The 25,021-nt window shown below is 34.7% G+C and overlaps 1 protein-coding gene and 1 long non-coding RNA gene across 2 annotated transcripts in view; both read right to left on the bottom strand.

Annotated features, from left to right (window-relative positions):
• The window catches only part of LOC149033233 (uncharacterized), a 281,299-nt gene that overhangs the window by 69,782 nt on the left and 186,496 nt on the right, over nt 1-25,021 (bottom strand). The gene's annotated exons all lie outside the window — the stretch shown is intronic.
• LOC149033236 (uncharacterized) lies at nt 1,615-3,762 on the bottom strand. The gene is made up of 2 exons (XM_089170256.1): nt 3,497-3,762; nt 1,615-3,330 (listed from the first exon to the last, which is right to left on the bottom strand). Exons 1-2 carry the CDS (start codon nt 3,664-3,666, stop codon nt 1,830-1,832), a joined length of 1,671 nt encoding a protein of 556 aa, XP_089026382.1. The 5' UTR covers nt 3,667-3,762; the 3' UTR covers nt 1,615-1,829.

Genomic DNA, 25,021 nt, shown 5'->3' on the forward strand with positions numbered 1-25,021 from the left:
TTTCATCACTCGTTAATTGTCTTTCTTCTTTTGCAGCAGTGGAGAGTAGTGTCTCAGTGATTATCATGATGCAGTTCCGTATTTTATCTATATAAAAATCGTATGTTGATTGATTCAAAAAGGAGCAGCTTATATCCATCAAATCGCAAATTTCTTGCATCCGGCAAGCCCTAAACCCAATAATTTCATGACAAAAATAAACCGCCTATTTAGTTCATACATTCTGCCAATTTTTTGACAAGATAAAATATATTTCGGCTCACATCGTTCACATGCTACCTCAATTTTAAATCCCAGACCGAATTTCGAACATTGTTTAAAAGTTATTTTTCCATTACACAATTTCTCTTCACCTTCACTTTCAATAATGTTTGAACACCGCACAAAACACGATAGTGTTGAAAAAACAAGATGAAAATCGATGATTGAATATTGGAGTGTGGCTTTCTCTGGCACGTGCTCTTTATTTTCACCTTTCAATTTTTTTGCCGATGTGCTCGTGAAAGAATCATCATGTTGCTCAAGATTTTTAGGATTGAACGACTGTCTCCGTTTCTTGGGTCGATCTTTTCTACGAGCACCGTCCACTAATTGAGATTTTGAAATTTTAGGCATTTTTTAATATAATTTACTTTGGACACTTATAACCTCAAAATAAACCTCGTGGTTCAACAAGTAATCACCAAATGAAGTATTTCAACTAGTTACCCTTAGAAGATGAGAAAAATAACCAAGGACGAATGAACAATAGGCGAGCAGCTGCTCTTTTATACCTACGGCAAGCGGAGCCCAGCAGGTAGCCTTGAGCGCGCAACTTTAAAAGGCTGTATCTCTGAAACTATTACTCGGATCAAGTTGAAATTTTCGGATAATATTCTAGAGATGTTGTGGATTTTAATAAGCAACAAAAAAAATCGACTTTTTGAATCCGTGAAACCCATGTAACCCCTTAAGTAAACGATACCTTTATACCTACTACCTATATCGTATACTATGTGTACGATCCGAAAGGATCGTACGGTAATTAGCAGTATTCAAAATTCGCGCGCATCCACCTCCATCGATTAAAGGTCTAGATCGATACTCATTGTGAGCATCGATCAACTACTAGTAATTACCGAAGCGCCCCTCTAGTCACCCCCACCTCTCGCCTCCCCACTTCTTACCCCCAGTCCGTACGCCCTGCTGGGACAGTACAAAAGGACATTCTTACAGTCCATTATAGGAAGCCTGTGAATACATATCGAAATCAAAAGAGTTAAGCTAAGTTAGTTAAGGAACGTAAGCGAAGCGAGCGAGAGGTGAGATCTTTCCATTATATACATTTCATATTGACGGTATTTTCCCGCGTGGTAATACCACGTGGTGGACTCTCATTTTTATAATTAAACATCATCCAGGGTTTTTATGCCGCAAGGCTTTTCCCTGACGAGCCAATAAAAAAGGCATTGTTTCTTTGTTTGGCTCAACCACGTGTTTTATTTTACACCTTAACCTAATCCTTTCTTCTCCACTTCATAGCATACAATTAATGATCAGAGGAATTTTCATTGAAGAATCTTTTGGTCAAAACAGTACGGTAGTTCCTAAACTAGAAAAATTTTATTTTAAGCATTACGTTCAAAGAGTATTTATTAAGTATAATACAAATAAATGAAGTAAAAACATACTAGTAAACAGTTATATAATAATTTGTTTTAATATTTTGATATTGATCATAGTTTATGTATCAGAGTTTAATAAAAATTATATTTAATTACAATTATGGATTTCGTTTTATCCTCTAAATTTACAATTAGTTATTTTTACAATTTAATCATATTTTTTTATCATTCTATTTCTGATTTTTCTTGTTTAAACAGGGGCTTTTGAATATTTATGATAGCACATATGACAAAAACAATTTCATCAACATGAGGCAAAAGTGACACTGGTACTTTGGAAAGAATATTAAAGTCTTTTATTCGTTGATTCACTCTTTCAATGTGTATTCTCACTGAAGCAATATTGTAAGTTTCATCAACTTCCTCAGGTGTAAATTGATTTTTGTTGCAAAACGGAGGCATAATAAAAATCGCATTTTTCTCTTGCACTGTTGTTTGTATTTGCGGGAAACCTTTATCTGCTAGCACAACATCACCAGGTTCAATTAAATCTATTAGACCACAATCATTTGTGATAAAACAATCACCAGCACGACCACCATAACACTTTGACAGAAAACTTATAAATCCACTTGGAGTACACCCTACTAAAAATTTCATTTTGTGATGATGCTTATAATCTGAATACATTAAAACTCGATGTTTAACTGCTGGTGGAACTTCTGTGTTTACTTCGGTGCAGTCAATGATAACACGAGTGTCTGGATAATGTAGCTTAAATGATTCAGGTAAAGTTGCTTGAACAGCGGCTTTAGATGGCCAGAATATAAAATTTTTCAATAGAATATTTAACTGTTGCAAATTCTTTACGAATATTTTATTTACAGTAGTCCGATGAATATTAAATAAGACAGAAATCGCAGTAAATGTCAAACCGGTTTTCAGCTTCATTAACGTAATTAATAATTTTGTTTTTTTGTCAATGCCAGAACGTTTACATTCTGGGAGTTGATTCAAAAGCCATAGAAAGATAGATAATGTAACACCTGTTAAGCTACTCATAGTTTCATTACTTGTAATAGATGAAAATCCATGGAACCCTTTGCAATGAGATTGTACAGACTCGAAATTGATTGGATCGCAACTGGAATCTTGAACATTTTTTTTCATAGGCAGCATCGAAGTTTCACACATTTTATCTGCAGTTTTTTTTACAGATATATTAACTTGGACTACTGCAGTATTAATACCATCATGATTATTCATATTACAAAAAAAATAAGTACAATTATCAGTTGAAATATCAGGAATGAATTCCTCAGTTTGACAAGTAATACTTCGATAGGCTGGGGGAGAAACATTCATAACATTCACGTCCCTATCACAGCTGTCCTCAGTTTCTGTTATCATTTCTCCTGCGTCTTGCTTCATTTCAATGTCACTTGAATTATTATTATTATCTTCAATAGAATTATTGCTGTTTATACTACTGTTGATACTGTCAGTTAATATTGATTCCTTGACGTTCATTTCCTTATTTAATTGACGTGTTCTTGACCGTTCAAATCGTTGTAGACGTTGAATGGAATTTCTTGTGTTTTCTTTTCCAGGAAAAATCGAAGGAACATAAGATGGGTGATATGAGTTGTCTGATTTACTATTATTTATAAAATGAGAACTACAAATTCTTGTATGTTGATTTGGCTCCCATTTTTTCGGATTTTTACTAAAAAAAAAACAACGAAATTTTAAGGTTAAATTGATACTATTATATAAATTTTAATTTAATTGTTGTATGGAACTTTTTATTCAAATGAAATACTACTCGGTTTGATTTTGTAATATTTAAATTACTATGCCACTGCTGTTGATAATTATAATTTCTTACTTACACATAATTTTTTACTGCATTTATCCACTTTATACGTTTATCATCCTTCCATGAGGCACCACATTTACTCGAGGGAAAACAATAAAATTTCACTGGCATATCGACTTGCCACTTATGACGAGATTTTTCTGTGCATCCTTTGATACAACAAGATTTTCCTGATCGAGACATTTCGATTAATTTTTCAATATTTATTTAAACAACATTAACTAAATTGAAAATAACGTGTTGTTGCTTTACTTTGATTACCCGTTTATTGCACATTTCTGTTACCAGTTGGCGTGACAGTCTAGCGGCTCGGTCCCTATTGTACTTTATTTCATGAAAGTTTATAATTAATGCATTATTCAATATTCAGAGTATTATTTGTACAGTTACGTGTGATATGTAATTGTATTTTTTACTTATATTAAATTTTTATCATTTTTTTGATAATCTTTTCAAATAGTAAAGTTCCTACATTTATTTATAGAAATTTAACTATAATTGTATTATATTAGTATGCTAATATATACTAGTTTGTATCAGTATTTTGGATTTAGTCATTTTTGCAACATCACTAACTTTGACAGCCGATTACAGCATTGGTACGTATTACCAATAACAATATTATAAAATTTAGGGGTTTAGAAAAACATAGTTGAACTAGAGTGTCAAGGGGACGCCACAGGGCAACGCTCTGGTTTAAGCTTTTGCACCCTGGTGAAGTGTGAAATAAGATCTAGACGTGGGATGAATGCGTTGGTGTGTACGTTTGCACTTTTTAGATGTTGGTTGGTAGGTAGTATACTTTTCTGAACTAACGTGAAAATTTTAATTTTCAGCAAGTAAGGATCGTCTTGACATTGGGTTTGTTTCCATTCAGGGTGAACATTTGTGCCTCCGAGATTTTTAGCTAATTGTAAGGATTAGTTAAAGCACGCAATAGAAATTAATTAATTATCAATTTTGTTTCATTATTCATTTAAGGCCGGCGATACATGTAAACGCCTAAATTTTGACTGTTTTTCAGAGGCTTATTTAAAATGGAAGGAATAAATGAATCGTTTTGAAACTCATTGGTGCGTTTGAAAACGCACCTATCATGGTGATTTTTATTTTTAATTAATGCAATCTAAAATTAAAATAAAGAGTCGGAGCGTGTTCATAAAACATGTATCTTCTAGTTGAACTAAGGAAAAACTAAGAAGTCAAAAAATCGTAAATTGGCACGACTCAGACAAAAAAGTCTGATTTTTGACCCTTTTTTTTAACGGTTTTTGGATAAAAAATGGCAATTATTGAAAATTTTGGTAGCATTCTTAAAATTCAACTAGAAGCTAATACTATAAAGAAAATGTGTGCTAAATTTCATAAGAATCGGTTGAGAACTTTTTAAGTTATCTTGCGCGTCAGTTTGAAAAAAGTCGTTTCGAGAAAAACACGTTCAAGTTTAGCGTTCGCGTCTAGCGCCGAGTTGAGGCGGAGCACTTAAATGAATTTTTAATCGATAAATAATGCGAATGTCATTCTAAAAATTTACAGGCATATTTTTAAGATGGTAAACTAACTATTTATGAAAAAAAAATTCGATTTTTTTTTTATTTTACATGTATCGACGGCCTTAATACAATAATATTTTTGTATATTAAATTTCATTTTTTCTTCTTTTATGATTTTATATTGCATTGATATACTTCAATGCATATTTATTTAAAATACGTGATTCGAAATTTGTGGAATTGTATTATTATTTTTTTGTACAATAAAATAATACTCAATGCACGCTATGCATTTCAATGCGTGCTTTCCTATTGGACAACAACTTGCGTACTGCATTGTAAGTTTCAATTGACTTTAAATCAAAATGTTTACATTTTTGCGTTAGTTTGCGTTTTATATTTGAAGTTTCAACCAAATCCATATCAAAGTGTTTTTGAATTTTTTATATGTTTGCGTTAATCTAGAAATGGAGTATCGTAAATCTAATCTATTCTTTATGTGTTAATTTAATAGATAGGTTGATTTAAAACGATTTTCATAATTTTTCATCCAACTTATTATTCAAATTGGACTAATGAAATGAACTTATTAGAAAATTGAATGTAAAAGTAAAGTTTTTTTATCCTGGTGGGTCTTCAAACACAACAACTTCCTTACGGTAAGATGTGGATCGGTAATGCTTGCTATCTATTAAAATATAGGGCGAGTTTACGTAACGCACTTGTATATCTCAAAGAATAATAATGTGAACGATTCAAAAACGGATGAAAGGGGTGCGGGGAGGCGTAGTAGTACAGAGTCATAAGACCCCAATTTATCAGTGACGCTCAAGGCAAAATCGGAAGCGGTCGATTTCGATTTTTGACGGAATAATATTGCGTCACCTAAAATTCAGGTTCAATGTTACAGCTAAATTTCTGTGTTTAAGTCTATTTGATATTTGTTAATTGGGTGGGATTATGAAGCATGTTCAGACATTCCTGAATGTTCAGGTGTTTGAGTCTATGTATTCAATGCCGGATGTTTTAAACATTCCTGATGCTAGTTGTTCGAAATGAAATCTGTCTGGTACTAGGTGCCACTTCCAGCGATTGTATTTTTTTACACCAAAGTTTAAATTTTATTTTTAAATATGTTTATGCAGAAATTGTATTGTTGTTCATTTATGTTGATTCTATAGTTTGCTGATTTCACTAATTAATAAATAAAGTTACATTTTTCGCGAAATAGTTTTTATTTTATTTCCGAAAAACCTTAGGTGACCGCCACTAGGCGATTTCCCCCTTGGTCTAAATTATGTAACGCAAGTACTACCGAACGAATTGCTATGCAAAATTCAATCTAAATGTATTTACATGTACGATCCAAAAGGATCATACGGTAATTAGCAGAATTCAAATTTCGCGCGCGTCCACCTCCATCAAAATTCTAGATCGATACTCATCGTGAGCATCGATCAACCACCAGTAACTACCGAAGCGCCCCTCTAGCTACCCCCACCTTTCGCCTCCCCACTTCTCCATCCGCTAGTCCGTACGCCCTGCTGGGACGGTACAAAGGGACATTCTTCCTATTTCTTTACCGGACGCTTACGAATACACATCTTCACGGATTATAGAGGCCACAGTGGACAAAGGGCTTGAAGAATTCACAAAGGACAACGAAAGATCACCTTAATCTTTAAGTCTTGTGAAGGCAAGCCTATTCGACATCACAACCCTTAAGGTCGTGATTGCTATAATTCAGGAGAGCGAGAGGTGAGATCTTTCCATTAGTATAATTTCTATCAACGGTATTTTTCCCACGTGGTTACACCACGTGGCAGACTTTTCTTGTTATAATTAAAATACATCCAGGGTTTTTATGCCGCAAGGCTTTTCCCTGACGAGCTAATAAAAAAAGGCATTGTTTCTTTGTTTGGCTCAATCAAGTGTTTTATTTTACACCTTAATCTAATCCTTTATTCTCCACTTCATAGCATATAAGTAATGATCAGAGGAATTTTCATTGAAGAATCTTTTGGTCAGAACATACATGTTTAATTATTATTCACTTTTTTTGGTCCTTTTGATATATTGTTTCTTAGAAATAATCAAATGAAACACTTAGATTTATCAAATAATTTGTAAGAATGAAATTAATCAAATATTTAAAGTGTATTATATGTGGGTGTGAATAAATACTTTTTATAATTTTAGTATTGCAGAAAAAAATAATTAACAATGTAATAATTCAATATAGTTACCAACATTTCCACTTTAGTCGCATCTGAGTTCTATGTGATTTTTTTTTCTTTGATAATTCTTTAATTATTTTACCTTCCAAATGCACACACAAGTATTAAGAAATTCGATTAAAATTACCAGAATAATGTGATTCTAATGCCATCAACCATATAAATAATAGGAAGAAATTTAATTTTTCAACTTAATATTTGGAGAGTAAGAAATGAACGCTTCTTTAGTAATATTACCCTTATTTAAAATCATGTCTGGTGATCTTTTAAGGCCGTTTACTTTCTCTTGGAAGTAGCGATAACTTGATATTCACGAGACACTCCAATCATGTTAACAGAGACATGTAGTATTGCGTTCTATACCTACTACTACTACTACTATTACTACTACTACTGCTACTACTACTATTACTACTACTACTGCTACTACTACTATTATTACTACTACTGCTACTACTACTATTACTACTACTACTGCTACTACTACTATTACTACTACTTCTATCTATCTATCTTTCTCTTTCTATCTTTGTTTCAGTTAATGAAAGTAGCAAAGGAAATAAAAGGATCGAGAGAGTAGGCGAAACAAAAGAGTGGAGGACAGCAGTCGACAAGTTATGCAGAGCCCCTTGAGCGTGCATTTGACTAAGCTCGACTCTTCTCAACCTTTCTTCTTCTTCTTCTTCTTCTTCTTCTTCTTCTTCTTCTTCTTCTTCTTCTTCTTCTTCTTCTTCTTCTTCTTCTTCTTCTTCTTCTTCTTCTTCTTCTTCTTCTTCTTCTTCTATCTGCTCTTACTCTTTTGCATGGACGATACTCGTTACTAGCGACTTTATCTCTTTGTAGCAGCTTTGTTCCGCCGGTTTATTACGTATGCGAAAGAAAGTAAAAAAGAAGAGAGAATGAGTGTGTAAGAGAGAGTGAGAAAAAAAGAGAGTCAGATAGAGAAAGAAAAAGAGTGAATGCATTTCTCCCTTTTTTCAATTTTGAAGAATAGAGAAAATGGGATGTACGATCCAAAAGGATCATACGGTAATTAGCAGTATTCAAAATTCGCGCGCATCCACCTCCATCGATTAAAGGTCTCGATCGATACTCATGGTGAGCATCGATCAACTACTAGTAACTACCGAAGCGCCCCTCTAGTCACCCCCACCTCTCGCCTCCCCACTTCTTACATCCAGTCCGTACACCCTGCGGGGCCAGTACAAAAGGACATTCTTCCAGTCCATTATAGAAAGCCTGTGAATACATATCGAAATCAAAGGAGTTAAGTTAAGTTAGTAAGCGAAGCGAACGAGAGGTGAGATCTTTCCATTATATACATTTTATATCGACGGTATTTTCCCGCGTGGTAATACCACGTGGTGGACTCTCATTTTTATAATTAAACAACATCCAGGGTTTTTATGCCGCAAGGCTTTTCCCTGACGAGCCAATAAAAAAGGCATTGTTTCTTTGTTTGGCTCAACCACGTGTTTTATTTTACACCTTAATCTAATCCTTCATTCTCCACTTCATAGCATATAAGTAATGATCAGAGGAATTTTCATTGAAGAATCTTTTGGTCAGAACATTTTGGTGCCTCCTGTGAGGTGCGAGTTCCCGACTTCTGGTTTACGAAGCAGTGAATAGTCTATCACCACGCCGAGCAAACCGATTAGAGAACAACGAAGTCGAGAAAGTCCGCCATCTTGCGAACATCTTCAACGCTCAGCTCAACCATCATCACGAAAGATCTAGAAACGAGATAAGTAGTTTCAATTATCCGTGTGTGCGCTTATGCGTACACACCTTTGTTCATTAACATATATTTCAAGTGAAACTGCACCTTCGAATCCAGTAGAAGTTTGCAATTTCTAATATCATTATTCATTTATTCATCATTTGTAAGAAATTTCACATTAAGCTTTGAATCGATATATGAATAATTTAATTATTAATATCAAAGATAGAAACGTATAGATTCACGAAATAGTCATTTCTTAATCACGCGGAAATCGCTTTATTCTCGTACAAAGAACGATAAGATTTTCGGCGGCTTCACCGCCACGCCACCTTCCTTTGTTTGAACGGTCGACTAGAACGAAGACGCCGTGACGTCATCGCCGGACATCCCATCTATCGGCATACAGCTAGCGACGATCGCATACCCCCTCCATCGGGCTACCACTGACAATAAACGGACACCCCCTCCAACGATTTACGGCAGCAGGACCGTACTCGCGTGATCAAGAACCCAACGCGCGGTCATATACTCGTGCAAAGGAAATTTTTATAATATCATAAATTCATTTGAGTAGATTTCGAAGAGTAGAATAGTTAATAACGGTTCGTGATGGCATCGCAAAAACAGCTCGGACAGCTCGAACAAAAACGGTTAGTTTTAGAATTGGGTTTAACGCACGTCGAAAATCTAATCAATGAAGGAAATCTAAATAAGCAGGAAATAAGAAGGCGCTACGAACGACTTGCACCACTAGTAGAGAAATACGAAACCTTTTATGAAAAGCGCGTTACTGCTATCAACGAAGCAGGAGGAGTCGATAGTTTAACTCCAATCATAGAGAGATATTGCGCGATCGGAGTCGGAAAACGAAATAGACTGCGAAAATCATTACGTCTAAAACACCAAGCGCGATGAATCAGAGCGATATATTGTGCGTTTACCTTTTCGCGAAGAAAGAGACCGCGTCGACATCGCAAATGAACCCACCCTTACGCGACTAACACCGAGTCTCATGTCAATTCGCACGGTGTACTGAATCAATTTCTCCTGAGTATCATGTATCGTGTAAGAAAGGGAGACGGAACTCTCAGACAACGTCGGGTGGTATTAGATACGCGTGCCGCCGCACACTTCATTACTGAGAATTTCGCGAAAGAGTCACGCTTACTGATCAAATCATATTCGAGTTCCATGCACGCTATCAACTATACCGGAACTCGATCAAAAGACGTTATCGAGATAACCATTCGATCATTAGACGATAAATATAGGCGGAACTTTTCGCTACTCATCGTTCCTAAGATAACGCGATCGAATTTAGTAAACAAAATAGAAGGCAAAGTCATTATGTCTAAGTTGCGAAACACTATGAATCGTAAAGATATATCGTGCGTGTTCCCTTCGGCGAAGAAAGCCACGATTGCAGTCACCTACGCGGTATAGTCAGTTCCGTAATCTCCGGAAGAAATTACACGCGAATATCGAACTCCGGAAGGAATATGAACAGATTACACATAAATACATCGATTTAGGATATATGTCGATCGTCAAAAACGAACCTATAGGAAGTTGCTATCTTCCCCACCACGCGGTTATCAAATCAGCTAGCACGACAACAAAGGTACGGGTCGTATTCGACGCCTCCGCGAAAAATGATAAGAGACTTTCTCTCAACGACACCTTATTAGTCGGACCTACAATACAAGACACATTAGTAGAACATTTATTACGATTCCGGACATATCGGTACGTATTAACAGCGGATATTGAGAAAATGTATCGGCAAATATGGATTCATCCAGACGATCATCAATATCAACGGATATTTTGGTGACATAACGAACAGATTCGCACGTTCGAACTTAATACGGTAACATTCGGAATAGCGTCAGCACCGTTTCTTGCCATATGAACCATCAAACAACTCGCGAAGGATAAAGGGGCTAATTATCCACTCGGAGCCGAAATACTTAACCGCGATCTATACGTAGACGACCTCATTACGGGAACTAATAATATCGAAACCCTCGGAAGGATACGCGATCAGACTATTGAAATGTTAAAACGAGGCGGTCTTAATATATGACAGTGGGCGTCTAACTTCCGACCGGTACTCGAAAATTTAGACATAAAAAACATCGATGTCGAGCTCTGCTCTGGGGAAAATCCTATTTTAAAGACACTCGGTATTTCATGGAACGCACATCATGATTGTTTAATTTACTCCGTCGCGCCAGTAGATATTCGCGAAAGAATTACCAAGCGACGAATTTTATCCGAAGTCGCAAAGATCTTTGATCCACTCGGACTTCTAGGACCCGTCATTCTAACAGCCAAAATCTTCATCCAAGACTGCTGGAAAACACATATCGACTGGGATGAATCGGTACCCAATACGTTACACACCTCGTGGATAAAGTTCGCAGAACAATTGACATTAATTGACAGTTTAACGATAGAAAGACGCGTCACACTCGACGACCCGATTGACGTGCAGGTGCATGGTTTTTGTGACGCGAGTCAATCTGGTTACGGCGACTGCTTATATGTAAGATCGCGAGATAAATTCGGTAACACATATGTACGTCTACTTTGCGCGAAAGGTCGTGTCGCTCCCCTTAAGAATACCACTATACCACGTTTAGAGCTATGCGGAGCATTAACACTCGCGCGATTATATAGAGAAGTCCGAACTGCCGGCGGATTGAAACCCGACAAGATAACCTTTTGGTCCGATTCGATGATTGTACTGGGTTGGCTGAAAAGAGACTCCAATACGTTAAAATTATACACGGCGAATCACGTGCGCGAAATACATGATATCTGTGAAAATATCACATGGCGACATGTGCGATCCGAGGACAACCCAGCGAACGCTTTATCTAGGGGACAACTTCCGCGCGATTTCCTAAAAGAACGATGCATGGAAAGGGAATTTTTCTAATTGCCGGACGTAAAGGGATTGTCGGTTTTAACGACGCGAATCGAATCCGGAAATGTATTTCAGCGATTCTCCGATTACGCGCGATTATTGAAAATTGTAGCTCGATGCCGACGATGGCTTAAAACTAACTCGTATAAGGGAGAATTGTCGACGGCGGAAATAACAGAAACGGAACGACGCGTTTTAAAGATCGTACAAGGCGAACAATTTCACGCCGAAAGGGAAAGAGTAGAAACAGCGGGGGGAGTCAAGAGCACAAGACTAGCCGCGTTAGATCCGATCCTCGACGAAGAAGGCTTAATTCGAGTGGGGGGCCGACTTCGAAACGCGAATTTAAGTTTCTATGAGAGATGTCCGATATTATTGCCCTCACATCATCACGTCACTGATCTTCTTATCCGAAAATTCCACGAATAAAATTTTCACGCTGGCATACAGACTACCCTCTATGCTCTTCGACAACGGTTTAGGCTTCTCGACGGTAAGAATCAAGTGCGAAGAATCGTACGTCATTGCGTGCGTTGCATTCGATTCCGTGCATCCGGCATCCGATATAAAATGGGGGATTTGCCAGGCTCTCGAGTGCAGGAAACCACTGCATTCTCCCATGTCGGAGTAGATTTTTTCGGGCCGATCTACGCGAAGGAAAAGAAATACCGTAATAAGGGTCGCGTTAAAATATACGGGTGTATCTTCATTTGTATGACTATCCAGACTGTACACATCGAATTAGTCAGCGATCTGACTACAGATGCCTTTTTGGCCGCTTTCCGGCGATTTGTAAGTTGAAAACTATTCCCACTCACGTTTATTCTGGTAATGGAACCAACTTCGTCGGGACTAATACCCAGTTGAAGAAACTGTATGACGAGTCGACATATATGTCCGACTCGAGTCGGACGAGTATAAGGCGAAGAGCCATGATTTCGCTGTAGATTGTAAAATCTCATGACCTTTCAATCATCCCCTGTTACCTTATTTTAGAGGTCTGGGGGGAAATTGCAGTCAAATCGTTCAAACATCATTTTAGACGAAACGTGGGCGAACTGCTCTTCGCATACGAAGAAGTAGACCACATTCGTTATCGAAATCGAAGTTATTTTAAATTTACGCCCGTTAAGCCTCATTTCGTCAGATTTAAATGACGCAACCATACTAACGCCTGCACATTTCTTTTAGATTAAGGGAACGTTTACGACATTGACGGAGGAAAATTATTACATTAAGATTCCCGCCAATCGATTGTCTTCAAGGAAACATCAAGAATGGATCTCAATCCAGCACAAAATCAAAGGAATATCTCCGTCATGCTCATTGACAAAATTCAACTACACACGAGTGGTTACCGTGAAGACGGTCCACGGAATTGTCAAGCACAATGTAACAACTATTTGTTCATTGTTAAATCATTGTCTTTAAGACCCAACGGTTCCCTTGTACGTACAAGTAAGGCGCCTGGCCAGCGATAATTCGAGAATGCTGACTAAGTCAGCGAAAATACGCTGAGCGATTCAGCGAATACGTCTAGCGTTATATCATAAGCAATCGAATGAACATGTTCAATAATTTATACAACTAGCGATATACTTAACTGATTCAATGACCTAGGTCGAAAGCATTGTAAATCGATGAGAATAAGCGTACAACACAACACATGTATTAAGAATATCATTGATCGTTACACTCTCAACGGGGGGAGTATGTACGATCCAAAAGGATCATACGGTAATTAGCAGTATTCAAAATTCGCGCGCATCCACCTCCATCGATTAAAGGTCTCGATCGATACTCATGGTGAGCATCGATCAACTACTAGTAACTACCGAAGCGCCCCTCTAGTCACCCCCACCTCTCGCCTCCCCACTTCTTACATCCAGTCCGTACACCCTGCGGGGCCAGTACAAAAGGACATTCTTCCAGTCCATTATAGAAAGCCTGTGAATACATATCGAAATCAAAGGAGTTAAGTTAAGTTAGTAAGCGAAGCGAACGAGAGGTGAGATCTTTCCATTATATACATTTTATATCGACGGTATTTTCCCGCGTGGTAATACCACGTGGTGGACTCTCATTTTTATAATTAAACAACATCCAGGGTTTTTATGCCGCAAGGCTTTTCCCTGACGAGCCAATAAAAAAGGCATTGTTTCTTTGTTTGGCTCAACCACGTGTTTTATTTTACACCTTAATCTAATCCTTCATTCTCCACTTCATAGCATATAAGTAATGATCAGAGGAATTTTCATTGAAGAATCTTTTGGTCAGAACATGGGATGATAAATAAGATGAACCGAATATAGGCAAAACTTGCAAAGTTTCCTTGTATAAGAAGTTTGACAAATTTGTTGAAATGTAAACGGGAAGATATTTCTTCGCTTTAACTTTTTACTCGTGCAGATTTAAAATTTCTTATTTTTATCAGCAATTTTTCTTAACATTATTCTTATCATACCACTGATGTACTTATGTACAAGTACTTAATTTATCTAGAACAATTTTTATCTTTTTTTTTATAACTTCAATTTAAAAATAAAAACGAAAACATATTCTGTTACAATTGTATGAATCATCAGAAATTGTGTCAAAATACTTTAAGAATTAATTATTCTTTTATGGGTTCTGTGTAAAAAATACTATTATAGACCTCAAAAGGGAAAAATCTCGACGTTCAGAACAGTTTATTTTCATTGCTTTTCTTTTTATCATAAAATCGAAAATAATAAAACTTATTTCTAAATGAGCAAAATTTTGTTCATAAGTATTTATATGAATATCGATTGGAAATAGTAACACAGTTAATATACTGCGTCATATTTAACTTTAAGATAAACGAAAGGGGCATGTGTCGTTGGTGATAGTGAAAATTAAAAGACCAGGGTGGAAGAGCCCTTAGAACTCGATAATCGTTAATATAACTTTCTCTTTTTCGCTCATCTTTTTTGCTATTTTTATTTTCTTCATTTCGCTACCCGACTGACTTCTTTCACTTTCTTTCTTGAAAAGATCTTAAGAATTCCCGCGAAGAAATCTCCGAACCACCATGACGAAAAGAGGAAGATATATAGATAGAAAATGAGAGAGAATGAAAAAAAGTGAAAGTGAATGAAAGGTAGAAAGAGAGAGAGAGAGAGAGAGAGAGAGAAAGAGAATATCCTTGGCAGATTACATCTCTATATCTGTTCGTCCTATCCAACCTACCCCTATCCCTCCCCATCACTCTCACCCCCTACCGTCACTACCTTCTGTTCGATATCTCTCTATCTTCATCTTATTCTAACCTTATTTCCTTCCTCATTCGGGTTTCTTCAAAGCTCGAGATATTCCATCCCTTGAAATTAATATGCACCGACTGGTTAACGTCGAGCAAATTCCCAGACAGACACGTGAATGCCAAGGGATTCGGCATTCACCTTTATGTGAAGTAAGTACCTACCTCCGTAGGTAGAAGCCACTCACGTGGATAAACTCTCGTTACAAAAGCCAACCTCGAATCTCTCTCTCTCTCCCTCTCTCTCTTACATGTATACACAGGAATACTCTTTCATCGTCTGTTAGGTATAGCATCTTCCCCTTCGAAACGATATTGCTGGTAACGGTCAGGAAAGAGGATCTATGATCGAATATCGAGAAACGATAGATGGTGTGTCGAGAAAACTAGCGATACCTTAAAGTGGATTTTATCGCAGGTATTTCATTTTGGTACTATCGAGAGAGAGAGAGAGAGAGAGGTAGGGAGAGAAATTGACGTAAAGGAGATGGTTTCTATCGAGCACGGAGAAAAGGGTGGTGATAAGTAGAAATTCGAAACGAGAGACGAGGAACGCAAAAAGGGTTTTAGTTATTTTTGCCTATTGATTTAAACAAGATTAGGAGATGTTTTAGTTTAAATACCTTTCGTTGTAAATCGATCATAAGCGTATAATTATTTGTTTATTTTAATTATATTAATAATAGTTAGATAATTGGAATGAATAAAAGAAGAAGTAATAAATGTTGGTATTTCTCTAGGAGTCCAGCTTATCAGTCACGATGCGTAGCACGTGTCTTAGAAAAGAATAATAAAATGCTTCTTGCACATCAATAGGAAAGACTAATTGGCAAGAAATAGGCACTTGTACTGTAAACGTTTAAAATGCTCGTGTTCCGAGGATGTTAATCATAACTCGATTGACGCGTAATTATCTACTTACTAGTTGTAATGAAGAATGAAGGAGAAATGAAAATAAATGCTTATAGGGAAATTACGCTGTAATTAATGTATACTTACGTATGTTTCTTGTGCTTTCAAATTACAAATATTTTTTCTATAATTATAGAATAGATCCAATATCTTATAAAATTACATAGTTATTGTATACAAATTATTACGTTAAATAATCATTTGTCTGTTTTATAATATGGGGAGGTCATGGTAAGAATGTATATTGAAATTTATTATTAATGTTGACAGTTTTTCTTAAGAATATATATTGAATATTTATATTATATTATCAACACTGATATATTCTTTTTTATAAATACTGAGCATTTATTTAAAATACTGATAAATTATTATATATCGAAATATTCACTTAATTGTAATAATTTTCTATTAATTATACAATACCTATCATCTATACCTCTCTCATACCAATATTTTAATATAAATGTTAACTAGAAAATATTAAAAAATAAAAAATCCAATAAACAGCTATTTTATTTTATTTCTACTCATTGACGAACAAAAATAAGAAAGAAAATTTATCTTTATTATAGTGAAGATAGGTAATCATCAATAAAGCAAAAACTTAAGATATAACAGCTTAAAGCTGTTAGGACTATAAAATTGGTGACATGGTTGCGCCCTCGCGAGAAAACGACAAACCTGTCGACGAAATAAATTTAAATTATATGAGTCTGGTCCATGTGTTAACAGATGTGACTTATTGCTCACGTTAGCTAGTAAATACGTGGCACCCTTTCCCACTTTCTCTTTCTCTCTCTCTTTATATCTCTCTCTTTCTAATCAGAAATGTTGTCCGTCGAGCATAGACGCTCATTTACGTCGTCTACTTCGTACTTTATATCGATTTCTTGAACCGGTGGCACGGTTACACGAGAAGTATCTTTTCTAGTTAGAACCTGGTACTTTAAGGTGCGTTCAAATCAATAAACATTATTCAATTCAATTATTTCAAGGAAAAGTATTCTCATTGATTGGTTAATAAATATATGCATACGTTTGATGTATCGAAAAAAATTACGATGAAGATTTTTTAATAATTTTTTTATTTTATTTTATTTTTTAATATTAAAGATAAGTCATAAATCAACACAACTTCGAGTTATTCTTAATTTGTTGTTTAACATTCCAATTATTTTCTATAAGCCGATAAATGGATAAATGTTTCATAAAAAGGATAAATTTCTGTTTTATTCCGATGCATTACCATGTGCTCGGTAGTACAATTTTTTAATTACCGCCATTTCTACAGTTGTAAATATTTTATAATTAAAATTAACAATTCCTTTTTTTACAAATATATGAATATGACAGTCAAATTTGAATTTCGTATCTTTTATACTTTTCCGAGAAAATAAATTCCCCTACAAAATGATTTCTTCGATCCATGAAAATACCTCATAAAATATTAATCATTCGATTGCAATCAAATGAGGATTAAAAAAAAAGGTTCGATTAAACAGTTTGAACGCACCTTTATAATCGTTTCGTGGAATCTCCCGTTCATCGGTAAAACTCTACGGGGATATAAACAGGTTTTCCACAAGAAATCACAATTGCAAAGAGGTTTACTAATTATGCGAATTCGAAGGGATCGCTAAGAAGAAGGAAAAGAGTTCAGTTTGCAGCATCCCTTTTCTCTGGTCGTTTCGAAGCAGGAAGCAAGTAGGATCTCGAGCAACGACGACGAACTACCGGAAGACATTTTACTTTTTTCTTTTCCTTTCCTTTACCCAATCCCCTTACTGTTCTTCCTCCTTTTCCTCCTTTTGTGTTCTCTCTATTATCCCCCTTCTATCGTTTTTCTTGTTAACGCAACTGGCATTATTTTTCCCAGAAGTTTCGAATCACAATTTCTTGAAGAGACGAGATTACTATGAAAAAAAGAGAATACATTATTTCATTGTTTAAATATAAACGTACTTGAAATATACTAGATATTTTCTTCGAAAATTCGATGCCATGATTTCCATTTCTCTTTATATATATTTATCTTATTATATATATTATCATTTCTCTTTATATATATATATATATATATATGTGTGTGTGTGTGTGTGTGTGTGTGTAATTCTCTCTTCTCTCTCTCTTTCGCTCTCTCTCTCTTTCTCTTGAAAACAATAGAGGAAGCATGGAAGCTGCCGCTTCATAAACGCACGGTGTTTCCGCGGTAAAGCAGCCCGGTACTGGCAATTATCTTCCGGAACTATCGTACATTTCGGGCGCGAATGCGGGACTACTTCTCCTATCCTATCGCAAATTGTATATATATATATAGTTATATAACGTGTATATATATGTAGAGTAATTTCGAAGCAGAGCGTGCACGCTCGACAATCCATTTTCTCTTGGTGAATTATCCGTATTTCTTCGAAACTAACGATACCTACCAGGATCGCGATCGAACGCAGAGAGAGAGAGAGAGAGAGAGAAAGAGAAAGAGAAAGAGAGAAGATTTATATCATTAATTTTCTTTTGATTATTATCGATGATAAAGAGGGAATAGGATGAGAGATTGCAAAAGATTTTTCTTTCTATTTGAAAGATAGGAAAACATCCTCTAACGTAACCTCTGGTTATACCACGTTGAGAATTATTGCTACGTCGACGAATCATTTTCGTTCGTTCGTTCGTTCATTCATTCATTCGTGCTTTCGACGATTCGTTCGTTCGTTCGTTCGTTCGATTCGTACTTTGATGTTGTTAGGTATCCACAGCAATTTCAATATATTTCTCGGGATTACAAACACTCCGAGGGACTCATCAATTTTGCATTATCTCGTCGTCTCTATCCCTGAGCAAGCTATTAGCAGACTGATCGATTCTCTCGGATAATCCACATTGTTCGCTCCAGGCTGACGTACGGTATATATTACTCGATCTGTTATACCTTAGATATGCCGATACAATTCCAGCAGCAAGGTTAGCTATTGCCAATCAGATAAGATAAGCCTACCCACGATTCTCAGTTCTTCCATTTTCTTCAACAATGTTACCCATTACAATTTTGAGCCAAGTCATGCTTATTTAAATTCTAATTAATATTAATATAAAAAATTGTTAATTAACGAAAAATAGAACTTAGTTATTATTGATTATTAATATATGTATAATTATTCGTTTAAATTTTGTTTATAAGTTTAAAATACAAGTTTTGGCTTGATAATTTTTAATGGAAAATAAAAATCACAAAATTATAGTATTCTTGATGCACTTGATTTATTCTTTTATCATTTTCAGGATTTGTTAGATTTGAATAATTTGATTTAATCTAGGATAACCGTAATTCTGACGTTTAAAATTCCTAGTAGAATTTTCAATCGAGCAAAATATTTTTCTTAAATATTTAGCGATAAATCGATAATATTCCAATGCATAATATTTAAATTGTAACAAATGTTACTTCGAACGATAGCTTTCGATAGTTTTACCATTCGTATCGAAAAAAAAATATATTTAAATGAGAAGCAAACGCTTTCGTTCAATAATCGGCACGTCGAACGTTATGCTTTAATTCCGTCAAAAACATCGATGAGTATTTTATTTTTTTTCCTTCTTTATATTTTACATCGAACAAAAATTACAGATGAATGTCGAGATCTATTTACAAAATAATTCTTGAAGACTTGTCTTTGCAAAGGTGTCGTATTGTCCAACAAAATAAAATTGACGTTAGATTTATTTATCTTTTTTCACACCAAATTATCGATTCTTCTCACGTCTATGAACGTCTCGAATAGTTTTCAACTACAACGGCGCATTTCTATTTCTATATTTTTCTTAACAACGTTTGCAATCGTACTCGTGGTTATTTATAAAATAAAAAGAAATTAGTGAGATGACTAGAAACGAGAAAAATCTTCCTGGCAAATATAATTAAAATGAGCAGTTCTATATTTGTTCATATAAAAGTAAGAAAGAGATAGAGAGAGAGAGAGAGAGAGAGAGAAAGAAAGAGAGAGAAATTGTGAGAGATACAAACACTAACACAAAAAGAGAAATCAACAAGAAACATTCACGCACACGTACACATATAAATATTCAAATACATACACAAAGGAAAGTAGTGGTTTCATCGCCCTTTAGTTGTAGCCAAGCGAAGTGATATTAGGGATGCCTTGTAGGGATATTTATAAAAGGGTTAATTAGGGCCGAGCGTAGTAGAACCGGCTTTCTTCGATGTAACACCTAAAGATAATTTTTGCTTCACATCAATCCTGTGACCTCCGAGACTCGTCAAACTTCTCTTTCTCACCTGATCGTTAGGGTTACGTCCTTTGAAAAGGGCGTCAATTTTAATACGTTTCTCCCAAGATAACCTATAATTAATTCTTAACGAGAGATAGAAACAGAGAAACAGACAAAGAAAGAAAGAGAAATGTTCGTGAGAAAATGGTAAATATTTGAACAAAGAAATATTCTCTATTTTACCAAAGCCACCTATCACGGAAACTAAATCAACTTTCTCTGCAATCAAGTTACCGCAAGAATATAAATATTCAACTTATTACTTATGTACTAATTTTTTGCACACAAAAAAATTATTATATTTTTAAATCCCTGTTAACGACAATGACAGTTCTATATCGTCTATTCGTCGATTTTACGACACGCGGATTAGAATTCTATCGCAATGGCGTTTACGATAAGATTCTTTTGTAATCGAAAGACAACTTTTGCGAAGAGATATACTAATTATCGATAAAACCAGTGGTACACCTACGCCTGAAAGATTAACCTATCTTAACCCAATCATTTCTATCTGTTCAATACTGTCTACTTGTGGTTGCATTCTTCTTATGCAAGTCCCCCCCCCTCTTTACTCCCTGCCCCCTTAATCCTCTCTTTCTATCTCTTTTCATCTATCTTTTTCTTCCTTTTTTCTAGCCTCACCCCCTCCTTTTTCTCTCACTTTATCGATCTATCTTACTCTCTCGGTCTTTTATAACTCGTGCCATTACCGAAAGTGATTCTGCGTTACGCAATTAGTCTTTAGTGCCTACTTGTTAATACGCGTGTTCTACAATCTGTATAGCCTTCCATAGCGCCGTCTTGTACGGGCTAAACTCATTAATATTTCTCGGTTAACTAATTCCCCTGTTACGCCTCAATGAGCCTGTCTGTACCTCGTACATACTACGTATATATGTACCTATCGTACTTATGTCAGAGGCAACCTTCGAGAGAGCCTTGTAATAACATTCCAACGATTCTTTTTTTTTCTTCCAACCACCATTTAATATTTTTCCTCTTTTTGTCTTTTTTCTTTTTTTTTTAAACTTTTATCCATTTTCCTCCCATTTTTCTCAGTTGACTTTGATCGATTCGTAAATGAGAGACATTAAGTCACAAATGTGGGTGGCATTTTGAAAGATGCCGTGTTATTCTCGATTAAAAGGGGAAAAATTCATTTGCACGTATTTTTTTCTAGATAGTTTTTTTTTTATATGTACTTAAGATATTTTTTTTTGTTATAAAAGTTATTATAATTTTTGACTTTTCGTTTACAAATGTTAATGTGAAAGTATTATTATATAATGGGATTATTTTGTATGAAAATTAAAATATACTGCATGATTCATCGTAAAAATATATTTAATTTACAAGTATTAACCCTTCAAGATTTTATAGATTGTTTAAATGTAATTTTACAAAAGCTTTTAATAGCTAGCAATTATAAACAACAATGTAAACACAAACAGCAACTGCTTCAATCAATTAGTTCTGCTATGCTATTCAATAAAAACGTGAATAACTGCTAGCTTATGGTTCACCCTGTATTTATTTCTCTTTCTTACGGGAAGAATTGTGTTTTTTCTTTGTTAGGAGAATTTAAAAAATTACTTGCAGACCCTGAGGGTTCTACAGAACATAGTATAAGAATCACGGGCTTACATATTAAAGGGAAAGGTAATAATATGGCTTTCGAATTTCGCTTTTCTTTTATTATTTTCTGTATAATATATCAAAGTACATGTCAAAAATTAAACGATCTCCGACACTTCATTCTTTTTTATCTTATAACAAATCTTCTATTTTTTGAGAGAACAAAAAAGTCTTATTTTGTAATATAAATTATTTATATTTATTATTAAATCCAATCATAAATAGTTATATTTCTTTTCTATATCACAAAAATCAAGAAAAGAAGTGGAAATTTTCATCATTATCAATTACTATAATATCATTCTTTATTTTAATAATATTGATTGACTTCTTTCCTTTCTCTCTATAGTCTATAAAAGCAGTCACATTTGATCATGTTTCAAAGGCAACATTCCACGAACGCGTGGAACTTTAATAAAGGAGAGCAAACAAACATTATTCTCATAGCGTCTAGGTTGTCGTAGCTAGTGTTGCCGCTAACAACGTCAGATCCCAAACGTGTTTTACATTTTCCATTACCTTTTGTACGTTTCCAGTTGGTGTAGTCAAAGATACACAAACGAGAAACATTCCTACGTAATCAAGGTGTGAAACGCATCTAGGAAAACGACCTCTACGTATTTCGTAGGTACTTGTAACAGGAAGCATGTATTACTCGTCTCACAGTGAGAGAGAGGGAGGGAGGGACGGAGAGAGAGAGAGAGAGAGAGAGAGAGAGAGAGAGAGAATAGTAAAAAAGAATGATAGGAACGTTAAAAAATGGAAAAATAGGAAAAAGGGGGGGTCCAGTTTTGTATGACATTCTCGTAAAATATGATAGCTTTTGCTGCGACATTTATCTTTGTCTACTTTCTTCTTCTTAAAAAAAGCAGTAAAATAAGTAAGAAATAAAGAAATAAGGTAATACCATTCTTGGAATACTTTTCTTACGAGATATTTCGTATCCTCTGTGGATTCTGGGAAGCCTCGAAGTACTACCAGGATAACGCTTAATAAAAAATAAAAGCGTGTTATTTCGTGGAACAAAGAAATACGAAGAATAAACTTAGGAGAGAGAGAAAGTATCTTTCTACCTTCTTTTAAAAAGACAAGCTTATTTTATTCAGTCCCTTTCCCTTTCTCTTTTTCTCTCTCTTTCTGTCTTTATATCTTCGAAATATGTGTATATATATATGTTTATACGTAAAAGTCTCGCTTTGAAAGTCAACATAGAACGGTCTTGTTTACATGGGTCGTGTATAAGCTGTACAAAGTTGGTGACGTGAGTCTGTCTTTCGTCATGGGAGCTATACTTGACACGTAAACATACTCTAGCATTTGATCGTTCGAATTTCCTTATTTATTATCCTTCATACGATTTTAATTTATATAAAACGATTAATTTGTTTTATTTAATTACATATTTTGTAGTTTAAATTAGATGATGAGTTTATTCGAAATATTTCAATTAAACTTTTGAAAGAAGTTGCGGGATATTGTAAGCTTATAAATTAGATTTATTAATTTATAATCGACAAATTTTATAACGAATGTTTAACATTTTGTGTCTTATCTGTATAATATAATTTTTCATTTCGACATGAAACACATATGCGATTTATACAAGTTAACAGATTAATTTATTTTACGATTGACGAATGATAATTTTTTTTTGAAATATAAAATATGAAACTCGGAAGAAATTGTAATGAATTTAAAAAGATAAATGATTAGAGACAAAAGAGTACTCTTAGAAAAAAAAAATAATATCGAAACAAGACAAGGACGAGATTCTCGAAATACCGTTGGCGAATTGGAAGCGAGCATATAATTTCAAGTGAAAACGATTAAAAATGTCGATTTCACAATAGTAGTCCGGCATGCCAAGCGTATGGACGTTCATCCATCCTCAATGGAGCTTGGAGACAAAAGAACGGTTTTATAATTACATCTGCGTAGCGGAGAATAGTAAATGCTTCTATTCATTAGGGACCTTTGAAAAGTCGACTTTCGAAGCGAGCCGACGGAAGCTACGAGAGGCTCGACTCTCTTCAATTGACAAAACCCCCTTTTGTGTCTTTCCCGGTGGTAACAAAACGCGATCCAAAGTTCTGCAGTCTATTTACCGCTGTTTCTAACCGGATTTGTGTCCCTTCAAATAAATTGCTGTGTTATTTCGCATCCTTTTTATTTTTATTTTTTATTTCTTTCCTTTTCTCTTCTTTTCTTTCTTTCTTTCTTTCTTTCTTTCGTTCCTTTGGCTGACTTCTAGATTTTTATATCTAAGAATTATTCTTAAATATGTGACAAATTTTCTATACAGGAATATATTCGAATAAATATAATTTCGGTTGATGGTATTAGGATATTTATAAATGAATGAATATAATATTTTTCTTTTTTTTTTAGTAAAAGTTAAAATGTAAAAGTTCATTTGACCAGTTAAAATTTTAAACTGTCTATTATTGGATTGCTAATTAATATTTTAAGAATATCGATTTAATACTATTTAAATTTTTGTTCTAGGTATACTTGGAGCAGCAAGGTTTATTCAACTTTTCCCCTTTGCGACCCCCTTTGATTGAGTAAACATTTTCACTTCCCTTTTCTATATTATCTTCTCTTTCACTATTATAAAATTATAAACATTCAACACGTGTAGTGTTCCCAAACTAGTTTTGAATTAATTTTCGGTCCAAAATTCTTTTACTTTTGCTTCAATTTCTGTGACCCCCATAAAGGAAAACTTTCGGGAAACCTTTTTTTAGAGTAAATTTGGTAAAAATTCATTGAGCATCTGCTAATAATAATTAAAACTATGAATTAATTTCGAAACTATAATATTTCTTAATTTATTCTTAACAAAAACCATCTTATTTTTTATAGATAAATAATTTTATCGATATTCTTGATCATATATATTATTTACGAATACCGTATGCAAACATAAAAAAATTTAATCAAATTTATTTACTGTAACTAAGATTCGAATATAATTTTCACACTGTTCCAAGTTAATTTACGGTTAGTTTACGTTACAAGAAATCATAC

This window comes from Polistes dominula, unplaced genomic scaffold (assembly GCF_049000335.1).
Source record: "Polistes dominula isolate Pdom_NZ unplaced genomic scaffold, Pdom_raw_medaka contig_15, whole genome shotgun sequence".
NCBI lineage: Eukaryota > Metazoa > Arthropoda > Insecta > Hymenoptera > Vespidae > Polistes > Polistes dominula.

Coding starts and splice junctions, on each gene's coding strand:
- LOC149033236 (XM_089170256.1), bottom strand. CDS start 3,666: ATGTCTCGATCAGGAAAATCTTGTTGTATCAAAGGATGCACAGAAAAA. Junction 3,331..3,496: donor AATGCAGTAAAAAATTATGT/GTAAGTAAGAAA, acceptor TTTTTTTTTTAG/TAAAAATCCGAAAAAATGGG.